The 17,418-nt window shown below is 40.5% G+C and overlaps 1 protein-coding gene across 1 annotated transcript; it reads right to left on the bottom strand.

The window, feature by feature from the left end:
* Positions 1–6,201: 6,201 nt before the first annotated feature.
* ago2 (argonaute RISC catalytic component 2) lies at positions 6,202–15,993 on the bottom strand. The gene is made up of 20 exons (XM_055058778.1): positions 15,749–15,993; positions 13,806–13,853; positions 12,947–13,124; positions 12,713–12,833; positions 12,424–12,605; positions 12,034–12,170; positions 11,798–11,932; positions 11,355–11,442; positions 11,055–11,202; positions 10,844–10,963; positions 10,597–10,719; positions 10,324–10,457; positions 10,055–10,239; positions 9,796–9,955; positions 9,494–9,584; positions 9,021–9,215; positions 8,787–8,921; positions 8,455–8,556; positions 8,004–8,203; positions 6,202–7,910 (listed from the first exon to the last, which is right to left on the bottom strand). Exons 1-20 carry the CDS (start codon positions 15,762–15,764, stop codon positions 7,802–7,804), a joined length of 2,607 nt encoding a protein of 868 aa, XP_054914753.1. The 5' UTR covers positions 15,765–15,993; the 3' UTR covers positions 6,202–7,801.
* Between the last annotated feature and the right edge of the window lie 1,425 nt (positions 15,994–17,418).

Raw genomic sequence — 17,418 nt, 5'->3', positions numbered from 1 at the left:
TTGTTTTTTTATACTCGCAGCCCAAGCTAGATGGGCATCATTATTTTTATTCGTTTTCAGAGACTGCTTTCAAAAAAGTGCAAAAAACACAAATACTGATGGTTCTATGCAGCGTCTACGCTCACGGTTATTGAAAACGGAGAGAACGTCTTGGATTTTGATATTGCATTATTATTATTTTTAAACGATGAGATGGAGGTCGAAACCTAACGCTGGAGCAGATGGAGAAGGAGGGAAAAAAAAATTCGACAAAAGGCACATCTGAAAAGAAAACGACTGCGAACACGCTGGATGTCTGCAGCTTGGATTTGATCTGTGAAGTTGCACAGCAGCTCATATGTACCTTTGGTCGAATGATTTGATATGCTGCAAGTCAGACTGAAACGCGTTTCTTCCCTTTAACGAGCAAACGGGAGCGAGGGATGGCGAGTCCGGCGAGGAGGAAAGGCAGAAACTAGACTCTGCATTTCATCGCGGGAAAATGTGTCAAACCTCAATGTTTAGGCTTTTCTGGTAAAACTACAAATGGAATCAAGCCACTCGGAAATCCAGCCAAAAAGACGTGCTCAATGCAAACAGACTTGTCACACCGGAACCAACGACCCACACGGCAACGGAGAATCACCGCAACTGCATCTCAACAACAACAACAACTCTGCTGACATGAAGAATCCAAAAATCGTGGGCGAGCAAATCGGAATCACAATGGCACATGTGAAAGATCCAGTTATGATTATGCTGCATGAATCACACAAGGAGGAATCCTAAAGCTAATGCTGGGTTCTCTGATTCCGGCTTGGCTAGAGAAAAAAAATTCAATAAATTTGGTCCCCTAAAAAAAAAAAAAGTAAAACCCAAACATTGCAACATTAAAAATTCTCTCACACGATATTGGCCTTTATCGGTTTGGTCACTACGAGATTTCGCTTCAGCGCCTTTCTCATAAACAAACGGGATGAGGGTAGCAAGCACCAGACGCTGCTCTGAGGTAGTTCTTTACAAGCTGATGGATTTAAAAAAACAAAAACAAACTAAATAAATCAAACTGTAAAGTTATTGCCCAGATGTGAAACTACTTAAAGCAATCGCCTGGCAGGAGTGGATGTGAATAGATCAGGACGACGGCATTCAGTTGGAGATTTCCCCAACAGCTCTGGTTAGACGCGTCATTTAAAGGACAAAGGACGTTTACACTAAAGGGAGCAGCAGACACAGTCTGGAGGTGGTGACGCCTCTGAGTGTTGAATGACCTGCAATGACGATTGGAAAACTCTGCTGATGTTCTTGATTACCATTTGAATATGAGGGTATGGCTCGGTGGAGAGCCAAGAGTTGCTGATGGTCACAAATGTTAATTCAGCTCTTCAAGCTGACCAGTGGGAGTGCAGCTGGACCTCAGGAGATGGTGCTCAATGTTTGGGGCAGAATTCGTTTTTTGGGGAGGGGAAACTTTTAAACAGCCATCCTAGAGGCTTTTTAGACACCGACAAAGATCTGAAGATATTCAAACATTTGCAGAGATCTTTAGAATTGAAAATAAAAACCTCTTGCCAAACAGGGAAACTCGAGACCAAAAAAACAAAAAAAGATAAGTAGCAACGCCAGGGCCGGCTGCTAGATACGCTTTTGCTGTAATAAACTAGAACTTGTACACATTACGTCGCTGTCACATGGCTGTAGGTAACGGAGTGGACATGGTTTCAATGACTGCCAGAGACGTCGTTACTCTTCAGAGGATTTATGTACAAACAGGAGCAGGAGAATTACTCCTGGTGAAGCCGGCTGAGCGCTCTGCAAATTGGTTCATTACTTACATGCAAAAAACTAAAAATAAACCAGGTTCTAGCAACTATATGCTGACAAACATACAAACCCCCACCCCCAAAAAAACGCATGCTTCATTCAAAATAAAAATAAAAAAAGTCTTTACAAGAACAATTCCACATGAGGCAGGATCATCAGGCTGGGAGATGAAGCAAAGCTGGAAACCAAACTGCAAACGGATTTCTGTTTCTAATTAAAAAAAAAGACGCACAACTCAAACGAGTATGAATCCACAGCTGAAGATATCACTTCCCTTCACACCAGTGGGATCTGTTGCTCTCCAAAGCATCCGATAATGAAAAGATTAGCAAGCTTTGCTAAGAAACCTACAATTTTCAGCTTAGAAGAACAGAATAATAATAATAATAATAACAAAGTTTGCACAGAAGAAGCAGAGCTGAAAAGGAACTCGGATTGTTTCTTTCACGATTTTACAAACCACAGACTAATTACATTCGGTGCTATCTGAAGATGTGGAAAACGGGCTCTGCTCTTAAAGATATAAGCAACTGTTTTGCTAAAAGCAACACATAAGCAGCTTAGAGGGGAGATAAATGACTATACAGATGGGAATGTTTTGGAAAGTATTTATCTGATAGTTGCTGGTTTATAAGGAATCTGTTTCAATTCCAGAAAATAGTCAAACACAATATTATCAGGCTTAAAGACAGTTTGAAGACTTAAAAAAATAAAATAAAATTCAATTGCATAATTTGATATGGTATTTATTAATATTGGCTATTTCTGCTACCCGGTGTATCCAGGTTTGGCTTTCCAAATGCAAACCCAAAAAACAAACAACAACAACAACAAAAAAAACAAACATGTGAATTTAACACATTCAGGGAAAATAAAGTCTCTATGGTGTTTGTCGGTACCGCTGTAGGTAATGCAGGGTTTCACCTGCAACATGATGCCACATTCATCTGGGTTAGGAATACTTGTCACTGTTGTAAACATTCTTTCATTGAACTTAATTTGAACAGAAAAAAAAAAAAAAAAAAAAAAAGGAAAGTGACAAACTGTGTACTGTGTACTTTGTTTTGGTCTTACTGGGGGAAGTGGTCGCCCACATTGCAGTTTTGGACAGAGATAAAAAGCTGTTCACCCAACAGGACATGCACCACTTTGGCATCCAACAATATTCTGCTTGAAAAAAAAAACAAAAAAACAACACCTTTTAGTTTGGTTCATAGAAAAAAAAAACATCTATTAGATCTACAACAATTTCTATACAAAGGCTATCCACTCACGCAACTGGAAATATCGCTCTTATTATTGTCGCTTAAAGGCTTTGGGTTATTTCACAAAAAAATAAAAATAAAAATGACTTGCTCAATTTTGGTTCAGCTGGTTTTTAATTGATCTCTGTGAACAGCAATTATAGCAGAGGGGAAAAGAAAACAACAACAAAAAAAAGAAGCTGGTTTGTAAGTTTGTGCTGTTAATGCATGAATAGCTACAATATTGTTCTTACTTGTTTAGTGCAAATGTAATTTTTGGAGTTTTATATCAAGAAAAAGCAATGCCATTCCGATCTGGTTTTATAAGGTGCTGGTGTAGGGAACGAAAACAGCACACACACACACACACACACACACCCACACACACACAGCAGTAACAACAAATCCAAAAAGTTAGCTTCTCCTTTCTTTCCAAGCAATGATATTGTTACAATTACTGAAGAATCCTGTTTTCCACTCTCTATGAAGAAAAAAAAAAACAAAAGCCAGTCAACTTCCCAAGACAAGGGCATCACCATGTAGAAACAAGCAGTGCACTTTGCTCTCTGTCATACATCATTATCTGGCTGACCACCAATGAACAGCGTCTGGCAGGAAACTCTAAACTCCAACATCGCAAAGATCAGTAAACAGACCTCACCTGAGCACCAACAGGCCATCTGAACACTTTTCGGCATGGAAGTTGTTACCCAGAGAAAGCGAATCAGTTCGCCATTTTCAGACCGAGTGAGATGTTACAGGCAATTAGAGAAAGCAGAGATGTACATGTGCTTATTTAAAGAGACATTTCAGAAATTTAGACGGCTAAAGAAATCATAACTGGCTGTCCAGAAATCAGTTTTCCACTTTCCTAATTATGACCTTTGAAACTTTAACCAGCAGTTTATGTTAGCACCACTGGGACGCACCGACTTTGCCTCGATGAAGGAGAACTTTGCATTTGTTGTTACCCAGCTTGAGCAGACAACCGAGTTTTAAATCAAAGTGTCATTTTAGCGGTGCATAGAAGAAGACGACGACGACGAAGCGGAAAGTCGTGTGTGCAGGTACAAACGCCCTCCAAGCATTTGGTCATAGAACCTCAACACAAACACATTCTGTCTCTGCGGTTTGCGTGATACTAAATACAAGTCATGCAAAGGGAAGAAAAAAAAAAAAAGTTAAATTGGAAAAATAAATTCGTCATGCTTCACCAAGCCTCTGCAGTCAACAACGAAGACGCAAGCGACCCCGATTCCGAAACACAGCCCGGGTAATCGCACAGAAATGGCCAGCGGCGTGATATTACCATGACAGCAACAGGTAACAAGAGGTAGAACACACGGCCATTTCCACGCAATTACACCAACGTCGCACGTTATGGCTGAGCCTTCGGTTCTGATTAATGGAGGAAAAGTAAAACAAACATGTATTAGAAGTCATACTCATAATTCTGCTATCAAAAGTGCAACCAAATTTACATGTTGTGAGACCAGCACCGATAAGAACAATATTGACATCAGAACAGTAAATATCAAGTACGGGATTTTTTTTTTTCTTCCTTTTTCCAAAATGCCCCACAAACACAGTCAGTCGGATCTCTAGTTGCTTTAAAGGAGTTAAAAGTAAAGAAGGGAAACGGATGTAGTTAAAGGGAGAGAAAAGGACCACAGAAGTAATGAAGGATCAGTGAGGACTTAAGGTGATTTACAGTGAAAACATCTAGCACCGTAGAGTCAAAATGCCTTTTTGTGCTTCTATGTCTTTTGAGTAATAATTGTGTAAAAGTTGGTAGACTTGTTTGGCCATGAACGATTGTGTGTTACAAAGGATGCACTCATTTCTGGGCTAGAAAATCTACAACGTCACAAATTTCTCCTATTACAAACGCGTGAGGATGCCGATGAGCACTAAAACAAAGCTAAATGCGAAACGCTTTCAAATAAAAATAATAATAATGAAAAAAAAGAATAAATGGAAACGAAAGCCCTGATTGTCCACCTCTGTACACGATCCGATTTCATGTGGGATCCCGGTTAACTGCTAAATCTCTTTGTTAAAAAAAACCGATGCATAGTTAGAAAATATACACTACCTGCCTTCAATCTAGACAAACATTCACGAGCTCAACGTAGCGGTAAAACTAAAAGCAGGATGTCGTTATGTGTTAATTCCATTATTAAGATGGTAAGAGTCTTAGAAGGCAAGATAATTCCGTTTAAAATGTTTATAGAAATAGAGTTAATTTAGACAAAATTTGGGCCTTTTTTTTCTCTTCAAAAAAAAAAAAAAACATTCTAAAAATTGTTCAGCGTTTTGCACTGAAAGCTTATTTAAAATATACCTTACTAGGAACATTTCTATTTCAGTAAAAAGACTCAAAAGCTGCTTGCATAAATCCCTCCCACCCACCCAAAAAACGATGCTTTTGTGCAACTACTGACTTGAAGTGTCCTCTCAACTAAAGAGGCTCGTCTACAATAATTTAAAGTCAGTTCAAATGTAAAAACTCTTCTGTACCGAATAACCCCTGACCCCCCCTCACTGAGAGGTCAAACGGCTGCCCCGATCTGACCGCCACAACGCAGCAGAAAATACTTTCCCGCTGCTATGTACAATAAAAAAATAGAAGTAGGATTGAGGGGCATACAAATGAAAACAAAAAATAAAACTGCTATAAATGCCTACAAGTTGGAAAAAACAAAACAAAAAAGAATGCATCTCAGCTACAGGTCTATACAATGAAAAAGTAATTTTTTTTTTTTTTTTTTTTATGATCTCTTTTGAGTTAAAATGTTTTCAGTTCGGCTCAGAATACAATATCAGAAGGTTGCTGGGAACCAGTCCCGGCTCACCGGATTTTATGCTTGAAAATGGTCGGTTCAGACAAAAGGACAAACATGGCTAATCATGTCTCTAAACCTTATGACAAAAAAAAAAACAAAAAAAAAAATAGAAATATGCCAGAGATGATCCAAACAGTTTACAAATCAAATGAGAAACTGTCTTTTCACTGTCAGCAGATTTGGCATTAAAAAAAATAAAAAAGTTTGATCTGAATCAAAGAAAAATGCAGAAACGCCAAACAGGAACTAATTGATCAAAAAAGAAAAAGCAAAAAAAAAAAAGAAAAAAAGAAAAAAAAAAGAAAAAAATAAATGAATAAAAAGATCCTGGTCCCAAATGGCACTTTTTAAAAAAATCAGATAATGTCCTATGTTGAAAGAAAAATATTCAATTCATAATATGTGAACCCTCCTGTTATGTTCCGGGTCAAATTGACCCGTTTGGAAGTATTTTTTGCTTGATGCTTTTTCTATTTGTTTGAATAGGAAAACGCTATATGTAAATAGAACATTTATCTTTAATCTTTATTAAGGACAGTGCACATTAATGATCAACACTTCAGTATAGACTGTAAATGAGCCAGATTATAGCATAATTGCTAATTTCCATCTGTAGTCCTAGACAAGGAGACCCAAACAACAAATTTGACATACTTGCAATCCCCCTGCATCTACTTATTAAATAGATACTGTTGGGGTCAATTTGATCCGGCAGAAAAGTTGAAGGGTGAAAAAGATAGAAAATGTCCAATTCTATGTCTCCTGGCAGATATGTACCATATTCCACCTCCTCTCCCCATTTCCTCCCACCACACAACACACAACCAGCCCAATTTCTCCCTGTTCTCTTTAATTCACAAGAAAACTGCGAGAAAGCAGGTGGTCATATAAAACACTGAGTGGACACGCAGCACAAGAGGGGGGGAAAATACAAATACTGACTCATTTAATTTGATTTGAGCCAGAACAGTATGAGTGTCTCTTGCTCAATTATAAAGATCACCCACTGTGAAAAGAAAAAAAAGAAATTTACAAAAGACCAATTGCAAGGAAATTGTTTTGTTTGTAGTTTTTTTTTCTTCCAAAATGTAAATTTCATTTTTGATGTTCAAATGAGTAACAGTGAATGGTCATCATTGATCCTTTATTTGAAAAATGAAAACAAAAAACAAAAAAAAAAAAAAAACATTGCACAAATACTGACTGAAATAGATTGGAGTTCATAATCAAATACAAAAGTGTTTTGGAGGATTGTTTGGGGGGTTTTTGACACTATTACATGATCAAACACTTCCTGGGTCCAGGTGACCCAGGAACATTATTGTGGTACCTCGAACATAACAGGAGGGTTTAAGTACTTTTGTCCTTCGTAAAGTACCCATCCTGGTCAGTGCACTTCGCTTGGATTGGCTATTGATGTTGGGTTTAAATTGTTTAGGCATAGAAACAGTAAGTGAACTCTCCAACATTTAGATTCTCTGTTTTCGGACCAGGATCCACTCGAACAAACATAAGAATTGGAAGAAGAACTACAGAAAGAAAAATAAAGAAAATCTACAAAAAAACAACTTTGTACATAATGTAACAGCCCACTTTCTTTTAGAAACTAGTTTTCTTTCCTGTGTGCAAATTTTACCATTTTGAAAATTGAGAAAAAAAGAAATGCATCAAGAAACTGAATTTCTGTCAAAAAATTTGCCTTTGTCATTACTGAATGGCTTACTTTGGTGGGTCAAAGGGTAGAAGTTCAAATGTGGACATATGGGTGAGTGACAAGTTTGTCACCAAGGGAAAAGACAATATGAAACCTTGTGATGGTCTTTGCAGCTCACAGAGAGACAGCTAGAGGGGCCGTCGGTTTCAATGGCGGGGTTTTTACCACCCCCAACCAATCAGGGCGCTGTACTTTCAGGCGAAGTACATGGTGCGCAGGGTGTCCTGGTGGATTTGAACAGCCTTGGCCAAGGCCTGGTGGTCCCTTCCATTGCTCTGGCCTGATGTATGGCTGCCCTCAGCACTACAAAAAAAACAAAATAGAAAATAAATAAAAAGTGCTTAGGCTATACCGGTCATTGATGGAAGAAAGATGGGGGGCACGGTGGGTCCTTACCTGTCGTGCTCTTTGTCCACCAAGTGGTAGCGCGCCCGGAAAGCCACCAGGTGGGCGTAGTAGGCTGGTGCTGGGATGGAAACGGAGCGGGTGCAGCGCACGTACGTGTGGCAGAGCTGGTAGGTGAGGACCTGCAGTTCATCTGAGGAGAAGTGGTTGTCGTCCCAGAGCACGTGGTAGTGAGACGGTCTGCTGGTTCCCTGGAAGGAAGGGTAATGGAAGACGGGTAAGGCGGTGCAGGTTTATTTAGATACAAGGAAGAAAGTTGGAGATGCTCAGAAATCTCGGCTTTTGACAAGAATCGGCTTAATCACAGCTTGTAGCAGGCCAATCAGAGGCTCAAAAACCAAACAAAAGAGTCCCAAATCTCTGGTGGGCTTAAAGCGAGTGGACGAGCCTTCTGTTTGAAAACGGCCCAATTAATCACAGATGATTGAATCACAGTTCTCACCTGAATGCCTGCATGACTGCACAGGTAGAAGTCGAACTCCGATGGGTGGGTGATCTTGGTGTCCACTGTGGTCCCTGCAGGAATGTTGCCGCTCTTTCCGACCTGAAAGAGTCCAAGTTATAAATCTTTTCGTGCAACAAATACAGGAAGACAAACAACATTTAGAGAAACACCACTAGAACAAAAGAGGGGAAGTAAAATGCTAATGCCACCTCGTTAATTAAACAATGGGCCCAGATAGAAAGCAAACAAATACAATTGATTTTCGAATGCATGACTATACTCTCATGCATTTTCTAAGAAAATCTCATCATTTCTGACATGATACTGACCCTTTCGTTTCTGTCCACACAGAAGAGCCTGGTGTGGTGTCTCTTCTGCACAACCACGAAGGTGATGCCAGGCTGGTAGTCCTTTTCCAGTTTGATGCAAGCCTCGCGGATTGCCAGAAGCTCGTGCTGAAGGACCTACAGGGAAATAGATTGTAAATTTAACAAATGAGGCCTGCTGTGCAACAGCAAAGCAAGCATAGCACTCGTGTTCTGAGACATCACACACACGTTTACCTGGCTGAACTGGCCCTCGGAGATGCCGTCTCGGTAGTAGATGATTCTGGTGGGCTTGAAGCGAGTGGACTTGTAGAACTGGATGAGCAGCTCCCGCACCATGTTGGCCAGGTCCTGGATGATGTCCTGGCGGTGCTGCTGCACCCGCACTGTGGCGCAGTATCGGCTGGGGTGGGCATCCATGCTGCCGACCACCTAAAAACCAACATAGGGCACATTAAACCTTCAAAGGGGAAAACAAATCCAGAAAAGAAAAGTGGTAGGGAGAGGAAACAAATACTGTTGCAATTATAAACACTATACAGTTCATTTTACACTGAAACCTCAAATTTTATGGCAACTAAACTGTAACTTATGTAACTTGAACAGGTCATGAATTTAAAAATGGTTTTCAAACATGTTGTATTTACATTATTTTCTCCATCATCAATTTATTAATAAAGCATTATTAAATCAATTTTGTTGTAACTCACGGCAGCAATGGAAGGTTTCTTTCCATCTCCTGCTGGTGGATGAGTCACGTCCGAACCGAGAAAGATCACTGGCTGCTGGAACACCAACGGCCTGCACAGGAATACAGCGTGGATGTAAGTTTTCATACAACAATGTCATACTTTATATTGTATGTTTGAACCAAATCTGCATTTCCCCTGTAAATGATCAGAAGCCAACTCGATGCAAAAGTGAATAGAGTCTAAATGTGACCCTTTCACATACTCTCACATCACAAGTGTTGAATTTTCAGTCAAATACGAGTGTAAGCTTCTTCACCGACCTGCCCTGCGGCAGCAGGATGTTGTTGACTCCACCCAGCTTGACGTTGATCTTCAGACAGAGGTTGGAAAGAGTCTGAGGCGTTGTCTTTTGGACATTCTTCACCTGGACGCATTGCGTGGCCATTCCGAGCACGGTGTCGCCAACTCGCTTGACTTCAGCTATAAATGCGCAACAAGAAGACACAAAATAAGTCAACATTTCAAACGTTAAAACACATTTAACATTTTTTTTCCTGATAAATTCAATCAGGTGGTCACCATAAACTGGTGTCTTTCCAGGGAGGATGACCACCACCAGCTGCAGGCCCTGGTAGGCGTACTTGAGGTGCCTGAACATGGGCTCCACGCTGTCTGCCCCCTGGGCATACTTGCAGAAGCAAGGCTGACCCTGGATAGGCATCCCTGCATCTCGAGAGATCTTCCTCAGCTGGTCAGTGAAAGCTCTGCCAAATGAAGAACAGGTTTATCTTGCGCTCAATACGATTCTTATATGCGAAAGATCGTAACATTCTGCAAATCTCTCTCACTTGAGCAGAAGTTCAGTGCACTGCCTCTGCGGTGCGAAGCAGGCGATGGCCCACACTTTGATCTCAATGCCAGTGTGGAACTGTTTGTTCCTCATGTCCCACACTCCCTGGATTGGCGTTGCAATTGCTTTGTTCTGAAAATTGTAAATTTTTAAATGCTGGTCAATATTTTTGCACCGCATGTATACATTAATTAAATATATATATATATATATATATATATATATATATATACACAAAACAAAAAAACATCCAGAGTACTGCTGAACATACCCTGCCGCCATAAAGGATTGAAGGTGCTTGCAAGACGCGGCCATTCACTTCTGTCATGTCGTCCCTCACCACGACTCCAAATTCACGAACGTAAGGGTCAGTGTTGAAGTTGGCACTTCGCATCTAGAATCGAAACAAAATTTGACCTTTTACCATTGAATATTTGTCATGTTTTGAGTTTATTATGCTTCATTCAATGCTCTGATCGGTTTGTTAAAAGCAGAAGGAACATGCACGGGTGACGTACCAGTTTACTGATTTCATCCTGCCGGTCTGGTGCCGACCTGGCTGTGGCACGGATCATTGTGGAGGTCTGATTGTCGGTCAGCTTTTTGATGCAGCGCTGTCCTGCCACTATGTTACACACCTACGGAGACCATGTTCGGAGACAATCGATTAAGAACAAGCAAGAGTTTCACTTTTCTTGAAATAAAATCCAGAGTGTTGCAGTGTTTTACCTCTAGAGGGAGGTAGGTATGCTTTTGCTCCTGTCCCACTTGTAAACATGGGAGGTGAGGGTATCGCAGAATGAGTTTGTACTTGTCTTTGAAGTACTGTGCGACTGTGCATTCAACAGTTTGGCCATTCTCCTGCTGCAAGGGGAACCTGAGGCAATAAAGAATAATCCAATCAACACAAAGAGTAGATCACATATCCCTGTAGGTTTATCTATAAGATAAACCTATCAATCCATTGGCTCAGATCACATCACTCTACAAGATAATGACGTCAAGATAAAATGTTGAGAGCCTTCTTACGTCTGATGGCTGGCTGGTCTTCTGGTCACATTGCAAACTCTGTATTTTCTCTTCATCTGCCCACAGTGAGTGATCTCGACCTTGAGGCCTACAAGGAGGGATGCAAAATAAATAAAAGTGCAAAATAAGAAAAGAAGAAACTCCAGGCCAAGTTGAATTGGCTTTGAGATAAACAATTTATTTTTTTTAAGCAGACCAAAATTATTCTGGAATAGATTTGTTTGGGTCTAAACAATTTGCCAAGTTCGGTTGTATGTACAATTCTTTAAATCTGGAAGCAATAGCAGGAATGTCTGTTGTGGCTTTTTCAAAATCTCAGTTCAATGAATATTCATACCGAGACGAAAACTATTTTTGACACCTTTAAGTTGAACGTTCTTTTTCTTTTCTTTTTTTTTAACTAAAAATGTTGCTATATAGAACCGGTGTGAAAAAGGGCGTACCTTTGATTTCTTTTGTGAATTTCACTCGCTGAGAGTCTGTCAAAGGCTTCTGCTGCTCCTCGATGCTTTTAAAATCCAGAACTTCACACATGAATTCAATTACAGGCTGAGCCTTGTAGAACGCAGTGGCAGAAACTGCAAGCAAAGAAATCACGCAGAGGTAAGATGTGTGGAAACAACAAATTTGGATGGATTTTTGAATTTTTTTAATCATTTTTATGAATGAAGCAGATTACCATCAATGTTGAGCATCATTTTCCAGAGAGAAGGTCTGACGGACTGATGGAAACCAAACCACACCTCCCTGCCGCCACCGAGAGGGTTGGAGCATCCCTCTGAGGGAGTGAAGAAGGAGCGACCCACCGGGGTATACCTGTATCGAACGATTAGACGTGATCAACAAAAACAAGCAGCACAGGATCTGACAACTTGAGTGTGGCTGGATGCTAAATTCTTTAAAGTAAAAACTGACTTTGACGAATTTATAAATAACATACATGAAACTCCTGACAGAGCCTCACTCTGTGATGGTCACACAAAAATTAGTTCGATTTTGTAAAACTATTATGGAAAGACATTTTGAATGACAAACCATAAAAAAACAACAATACAAAAACAGAACTGACCTCATGGAAGGTAAATGCCGCATGACCACATCCAAAGCTTGAATAGTTTCAAAGGGAACGCTTGGTAGCCGCCCGGACAGAGCCTCGTGTAGAGCTTGTAGACTAACACAAGACACCCATTTGATGGACACTTTAAAGCTGCGGTCTTTTCCTTCGCCTGGAATAGTCACTTCCAGCTCCACCTGTGAATTAAAAAGGGCAAATTATAAAGTGCAGATACTTTTACATTTTTTAAAAAGTATAAATAAGGAAGCTTCAGTCGAGCAGGGAGGAGAAGTAAAAGACGTACTTTGTCTCGGCCTATTGGCAAAGGCATGGCAGTGTAGAGGTTCTTTCTCCCGTCGTACACCGGCTTTCGATCGCCAAAGACCTGAGTTTTAAAGTGCTGGACCATGTGCTCCACAATTTCCCTGAGGACAACAAGAAATTGAGCACCACGATGCAAAATGTTTAGCCCCACCCACTTATCTGCAGACAAAATAAAGTAAAACATTTTAAAAAATAAATAAATAAATAGACCTACCGATTAACCCTCCTGGGGCATTTCTCAGGCTTGATGTCAACGTCATAGTGATAGACCTCCAATCTGGGAATTTCCATTTCAAAAAAGTTGGCCTGGAGCTTGATTGCCCGACCCATGGTGCCGAAGTCTGGCCTTGGTGGCGGCTTGAACACATACTCTGGCAACGGGGAAGGTGGGTCTGCAACAAAGCAAAGGAAAGCAACATAAACAGAATATCATTTGTATGCTTTTGGGTTTATTCTTATAAATATCATCAACACCCATACTTTTAGAATACAATAATTACAGCTTCCATGTGACTTTTTTGCCAGTAAACTTGCCTGTTCCAATATGATCCACATTTGTGGCTTCTGATATTTCAGTCTGTCAGAGGAAACCAATCCCTTCCCCCACCTTATCTTTGAGTTCCACTCAAACAAACTCCCTTAAAACACCCTGATGCATCAAGCATACGATCTGCTGTTTGCAACATGGGTCTACTGCCCTTGCAAACCCAAACTACCCATGATGCAACTTGCTCTACTGGAACTCATTAATTTGTCGGGGAGTCAACGTCAAACAATTACAACAAAATGACGCATGAATGTGTAAAAATAAAGCAATAATGGTTTCATCTGAATCAAGCAGTCTCAATTCCATGCACATTACTGTGTATTGTATAAAAGTGTGTCCTGAATAGAAACATCACTTTCACAGCAACCTGAGAATCAGTTGTGATTGTTTTTTTTTCTAATTTGGACATAAACATTCACAAACATTTCAGCAGAAGGCATTTATTTCATTTACTTTGATAATAAATTATGTTGCCAGTATAAATGCATTACAGCTGAAACCAGTTCAAACCAAAATGTCAGCTTACCAGAGCTCATTGAGCCGGAGGACCGGGGTCCCTCTGGAACTTCTGTAGCTGCAAGGACAAAAACGACATGAATTAAAAACTGGTTCCATATAAAAACAAAAGTGAAGGGATTAACTCAAACACAATATCAAGTTGATCACTTTAGATATCCTGCTACAAAACCATGAAAAGTAAAGAGTGCGGCTCATTTGAGCTGTTTATTTTAAGCTGAATGGCCTTCTTATCACTTCCACTGCATAGTCATTGACAATGATAAGACCCCTTATCTGTGAACAAGCAGAATGCATGAACCGAGCTGGTAGCCTAAATGAATGGATCCACCCATTTGTCTGAAAAACAGAACTTCACTTCAGTCCATAAGCCTTGGAATGACAAAGAGATTTTTTTAAATTTAAATACAAATAAAGGAATATATTTTGAAATGAAGACGGGGCACATTTATAAGGATTGTTTGGGTTTTTTGAAGTTGTGTGCTCACTTTGTGTTTGGTGCCTGCAAAGTCTTCAGAAAATGCAAAGACCAGAGGATGTTCAATAGCAATTAGGGGTGCCAATAAACCTGCAACACGTGCCAATCATAGTTCCAGTCTAGACTGTTTTTAATTGAAAAAAATAATAAAAATCAATCTGTGTTTCATAGAATGCAAGTAGGACACTGTGATAACTAAAGACTTAGAGGGCATGAGTCAACTGGATCACTTAAATCCAAATCAATTCCAAATAACATAAAATCAACCAGAATCCATTGAGAGATTTGAATAGTCTTATGAGTATCTGTCTCCACTAAGCACCAAGCATGCCATTAGTAATGCATGCCATTGCATTATGAGGCATGGAAGTGCTCACCACTTGATTAGGAAGGCCTTTGTTCAAAATGGAAATTAAAGGGCTGAATTAACCTGACGTACTTTCATGCAACCCCCACAGTGAGAAACTAAAAAAAGGCCCAATGTTCTGGTTTGACGTCTTAAAGTACCATTCTTTGAAAGTATTTGAGCTGTACTGCCCACAATCCAAAGAAAAAGAGAGCTTCCAACGACTTAAAATTATACTTTCATATGAAACACTTTAGCTTTTTTGTGCACAAACTAATTGGCGGTGAATTTCAACCTTAATTCTATGTATTTTTTGTTTTAACCCTCATTTATTCTCCCATATTTATTGTCAATTCCAAACTCAAAATGAACAATTGTCTTCCGAATGGAAGCCACTTTTTCAAAGAACGTGTTTCGTTTCAGTTCAAGGTTTCAGTGATAACGCTGAACCTTGTGAACAAGATTCAGCGTTATCAGTTTCAGACGAAGTTTTGCGACGAGGTCGCAAAACTTGTTTACAAGTCACAAGTATCGCGTGTTGTAAAGAAGTCGCAAAACGTACCATCTTTTCAATAAGCACTTTATTATAAAAAAATAAAATAAATAGACTAAAACCATCACCATATTATACAATTGTCAACGCGGAAGTATAACGTCTGTAAACAACATCGGTAACTTGTTGAAGTCGTGCACTATCGGGCTTAATGTATGGGTTGGGGATCCGATTAGAAAGCGTGGTCGGCCGCTAAACACCGCTCACCGTAAGCGCTCGGTGTTTACCGGGAAGATAAAAATGATAGCAGGTACCTATTCGCATTTGTTGTTCGTATTCAAAAATTGCATTCAAACTCCTGTGAACACAAGAGGTCAGATACTGTGTACAAGTTGTTAGAAACGAGGAGCAGCTGAAGCTAATTTAGCTAACGGCTGCTTGTTGCTAACTAAGCTTTTCCCCCTGAATCTTCTACCTGCTGAGAAACGAGGACAAACGTTCCTCTACAAATAATTACTTTTTCATCGTAAAGTAACAGGCGATTTGCTGCCAGGAATCAAGCAGCGCCAACACTTTCACGTACATTTTCACCAGCGGCATCACTCAGCCGATGCTAACAGTAGCTGCGGCACTTACCTCCAGCAGAATACATTTTGTCGACTTTTTAAGCGTATCGTGGACGTGCGGATGGTCCACTTTACAGAGGACAAACTCCACCGAGCCTCATGCGAAGCCGAAGCGATGTTTTCACGTCCAACAGCGAGGAATGAGCCACGGCTTAAAAATATGGATATTTAGTTAGCCAAGAGATAAATATTTGGAGTCTCTCATCCTCAACATGACCCCATCCCCCCAGCGCATAAACGCAAGTGGGGAGAGGAGAGCTGCTGCTCAAGATATATCGCTCCCCCGTTTCCGCGTGCGTTTTTAAGCTCTCGCTTCTTCTTCTCTTCTTTTATGCTGCAAGTAGCTTTGAGGTGCATACCGCCACCTACTGTACCCCGTGTGGAGAATATGGTGCGGAGGTCTCGTGTCTGATACTATTTCTGCTCAGTAATGCCTGATACTCTTTTCCTGTGAATTCTGTACCATTATCTGACCTCATACATTTAATCTTTCCATGTGGGGTCATGTCAGCAATAAACTTTTCAGTAGCTTGTACTGTATCACTCTTGTTTTTCAAAAAATATACAAAGACTGCACTGGAATAATCATCTGTGAAGGATAATGCATATCTGTGACCATCTTTTGACATTGGATCTATAGGTCCTGCTAAATCTGTGTGGACCATTGCTAGTGGTTCTTTAGCTCTTGCATCTGGCTCCTTGTTCCTAGTTTGAACAAATTTTCCTTTTGTGCAAACTTCACAATATGGCATTGGTTCACCTCTCCCTTTAATTTCCATGCCATGAACAACATTTTCTAGCTTCAGTACGTCTCTGTAATTGCAATGTCCAAGAATCTCATGCCAACCTTGTAAGTCATAACATTTTTTATACTGATCACCACAATTTGCAAATAATACAATTTGTTACGTACGTGAATGGGGGAACTTGGTATCGTCTCTGAGAAGAACGTTCTTTCCTTCTTTGAAGATCACCGTTGCTCCGCTGGATGTTGCAGCTTTCACTGAGAAGATGTCCTGCGGATATGAAGGGATGTACAATGCGTTCCTCAGCACTGTTTTAAGACGTCGCCCTCTGTTGTCGATCAAACACACTTCCGCGTCTCCTCGTTGCTTAGCAGCCCCAAAACACCTGGATCCATCTGCCAATTCCACGCAGTGCGTCTCGGCCTGGAAACTTTCATCAAGCTTCCGAAACTTCCCGATGTCGGTGATTATATGCGATGTTGCACCAGCGTCCACCATCAGACCTCTCCTCCTGATGTCGTCCACTCGCGTGTCAGCGTCGCTCACCCGGAATGCAAACTCTTTGTCGCCGCCCGTCTCTTCGGCTACTTTCCGTGCGTTGTCCCGTTGTTTTCTCCGTCTGCAGGTTGCGTTGCTGTGACTGTTATTCTTACAGTAACTGCACCATTGCTTCCGCTGGCAGGTTCTGCTTATGTGGCCTTTCATCCCACATTTAAAACACACGATCTCAGAACTTCCTGCTCCAGGATCATTTGCGCCTCTTGGTGCGCATTTTGTGCCAGAATGTGCTTTAGCTTTCATCACATTGTCTTCAGATACTACTGTAGCACGCATATTCTCAATGTCTTCAAAACTTCTGAGTTTAGTCTTAAACTCTGCAAAAGTCAATTTATCACCATCTTCGCTTTGCGTAATGTAAACAGCAAATGGCTTA

This window comes from Poeciliopsis prolifica, unplaced genomic scaffold (genome assembly GCF_027474105.1).
Source record: "Poeciliopsis prolifica strain line A6 unplaced genomic scaffold, Auburn_PproV2 SCAFFOLD052, whole genome shotgun sequence".
NCBI classification, from domain to species: Eukaryota; Metazoa; Chordata; class Actinopteri; order Cyprinodontiformes; family Poeciliidae; genus Poeciliopsis; species Poeciliopsis prolifica.
The sequence above is the reverse complement of the archived record's forward strand: the minus strand, read 5'-3'. Positions and strand labels throughout refer to the sequence as shown.

What these genes read in the sequence shown, in the direction of transcription:
- ago2 (XM_055058778.1), bottom strand. An exon ending in ATACCTACCTCCCTCTAGAG is followed by an intron (nt 10,964 to 11,054) that starts GTAAAACACTGC and finishes TGGTCTCCGTAG; the next exon opens with GTGTGTAACATAGTGGCAGG. An exon ending in ATCCTGCTGCCGCAGGGCAG is followed by an intron (nt 9,585 to 9,795) that starts GTCGGTGAAGAA and finishes ATTCCTGTGCAG; the next exon opens with GCCGTTGGTGTTCCAGCAGC.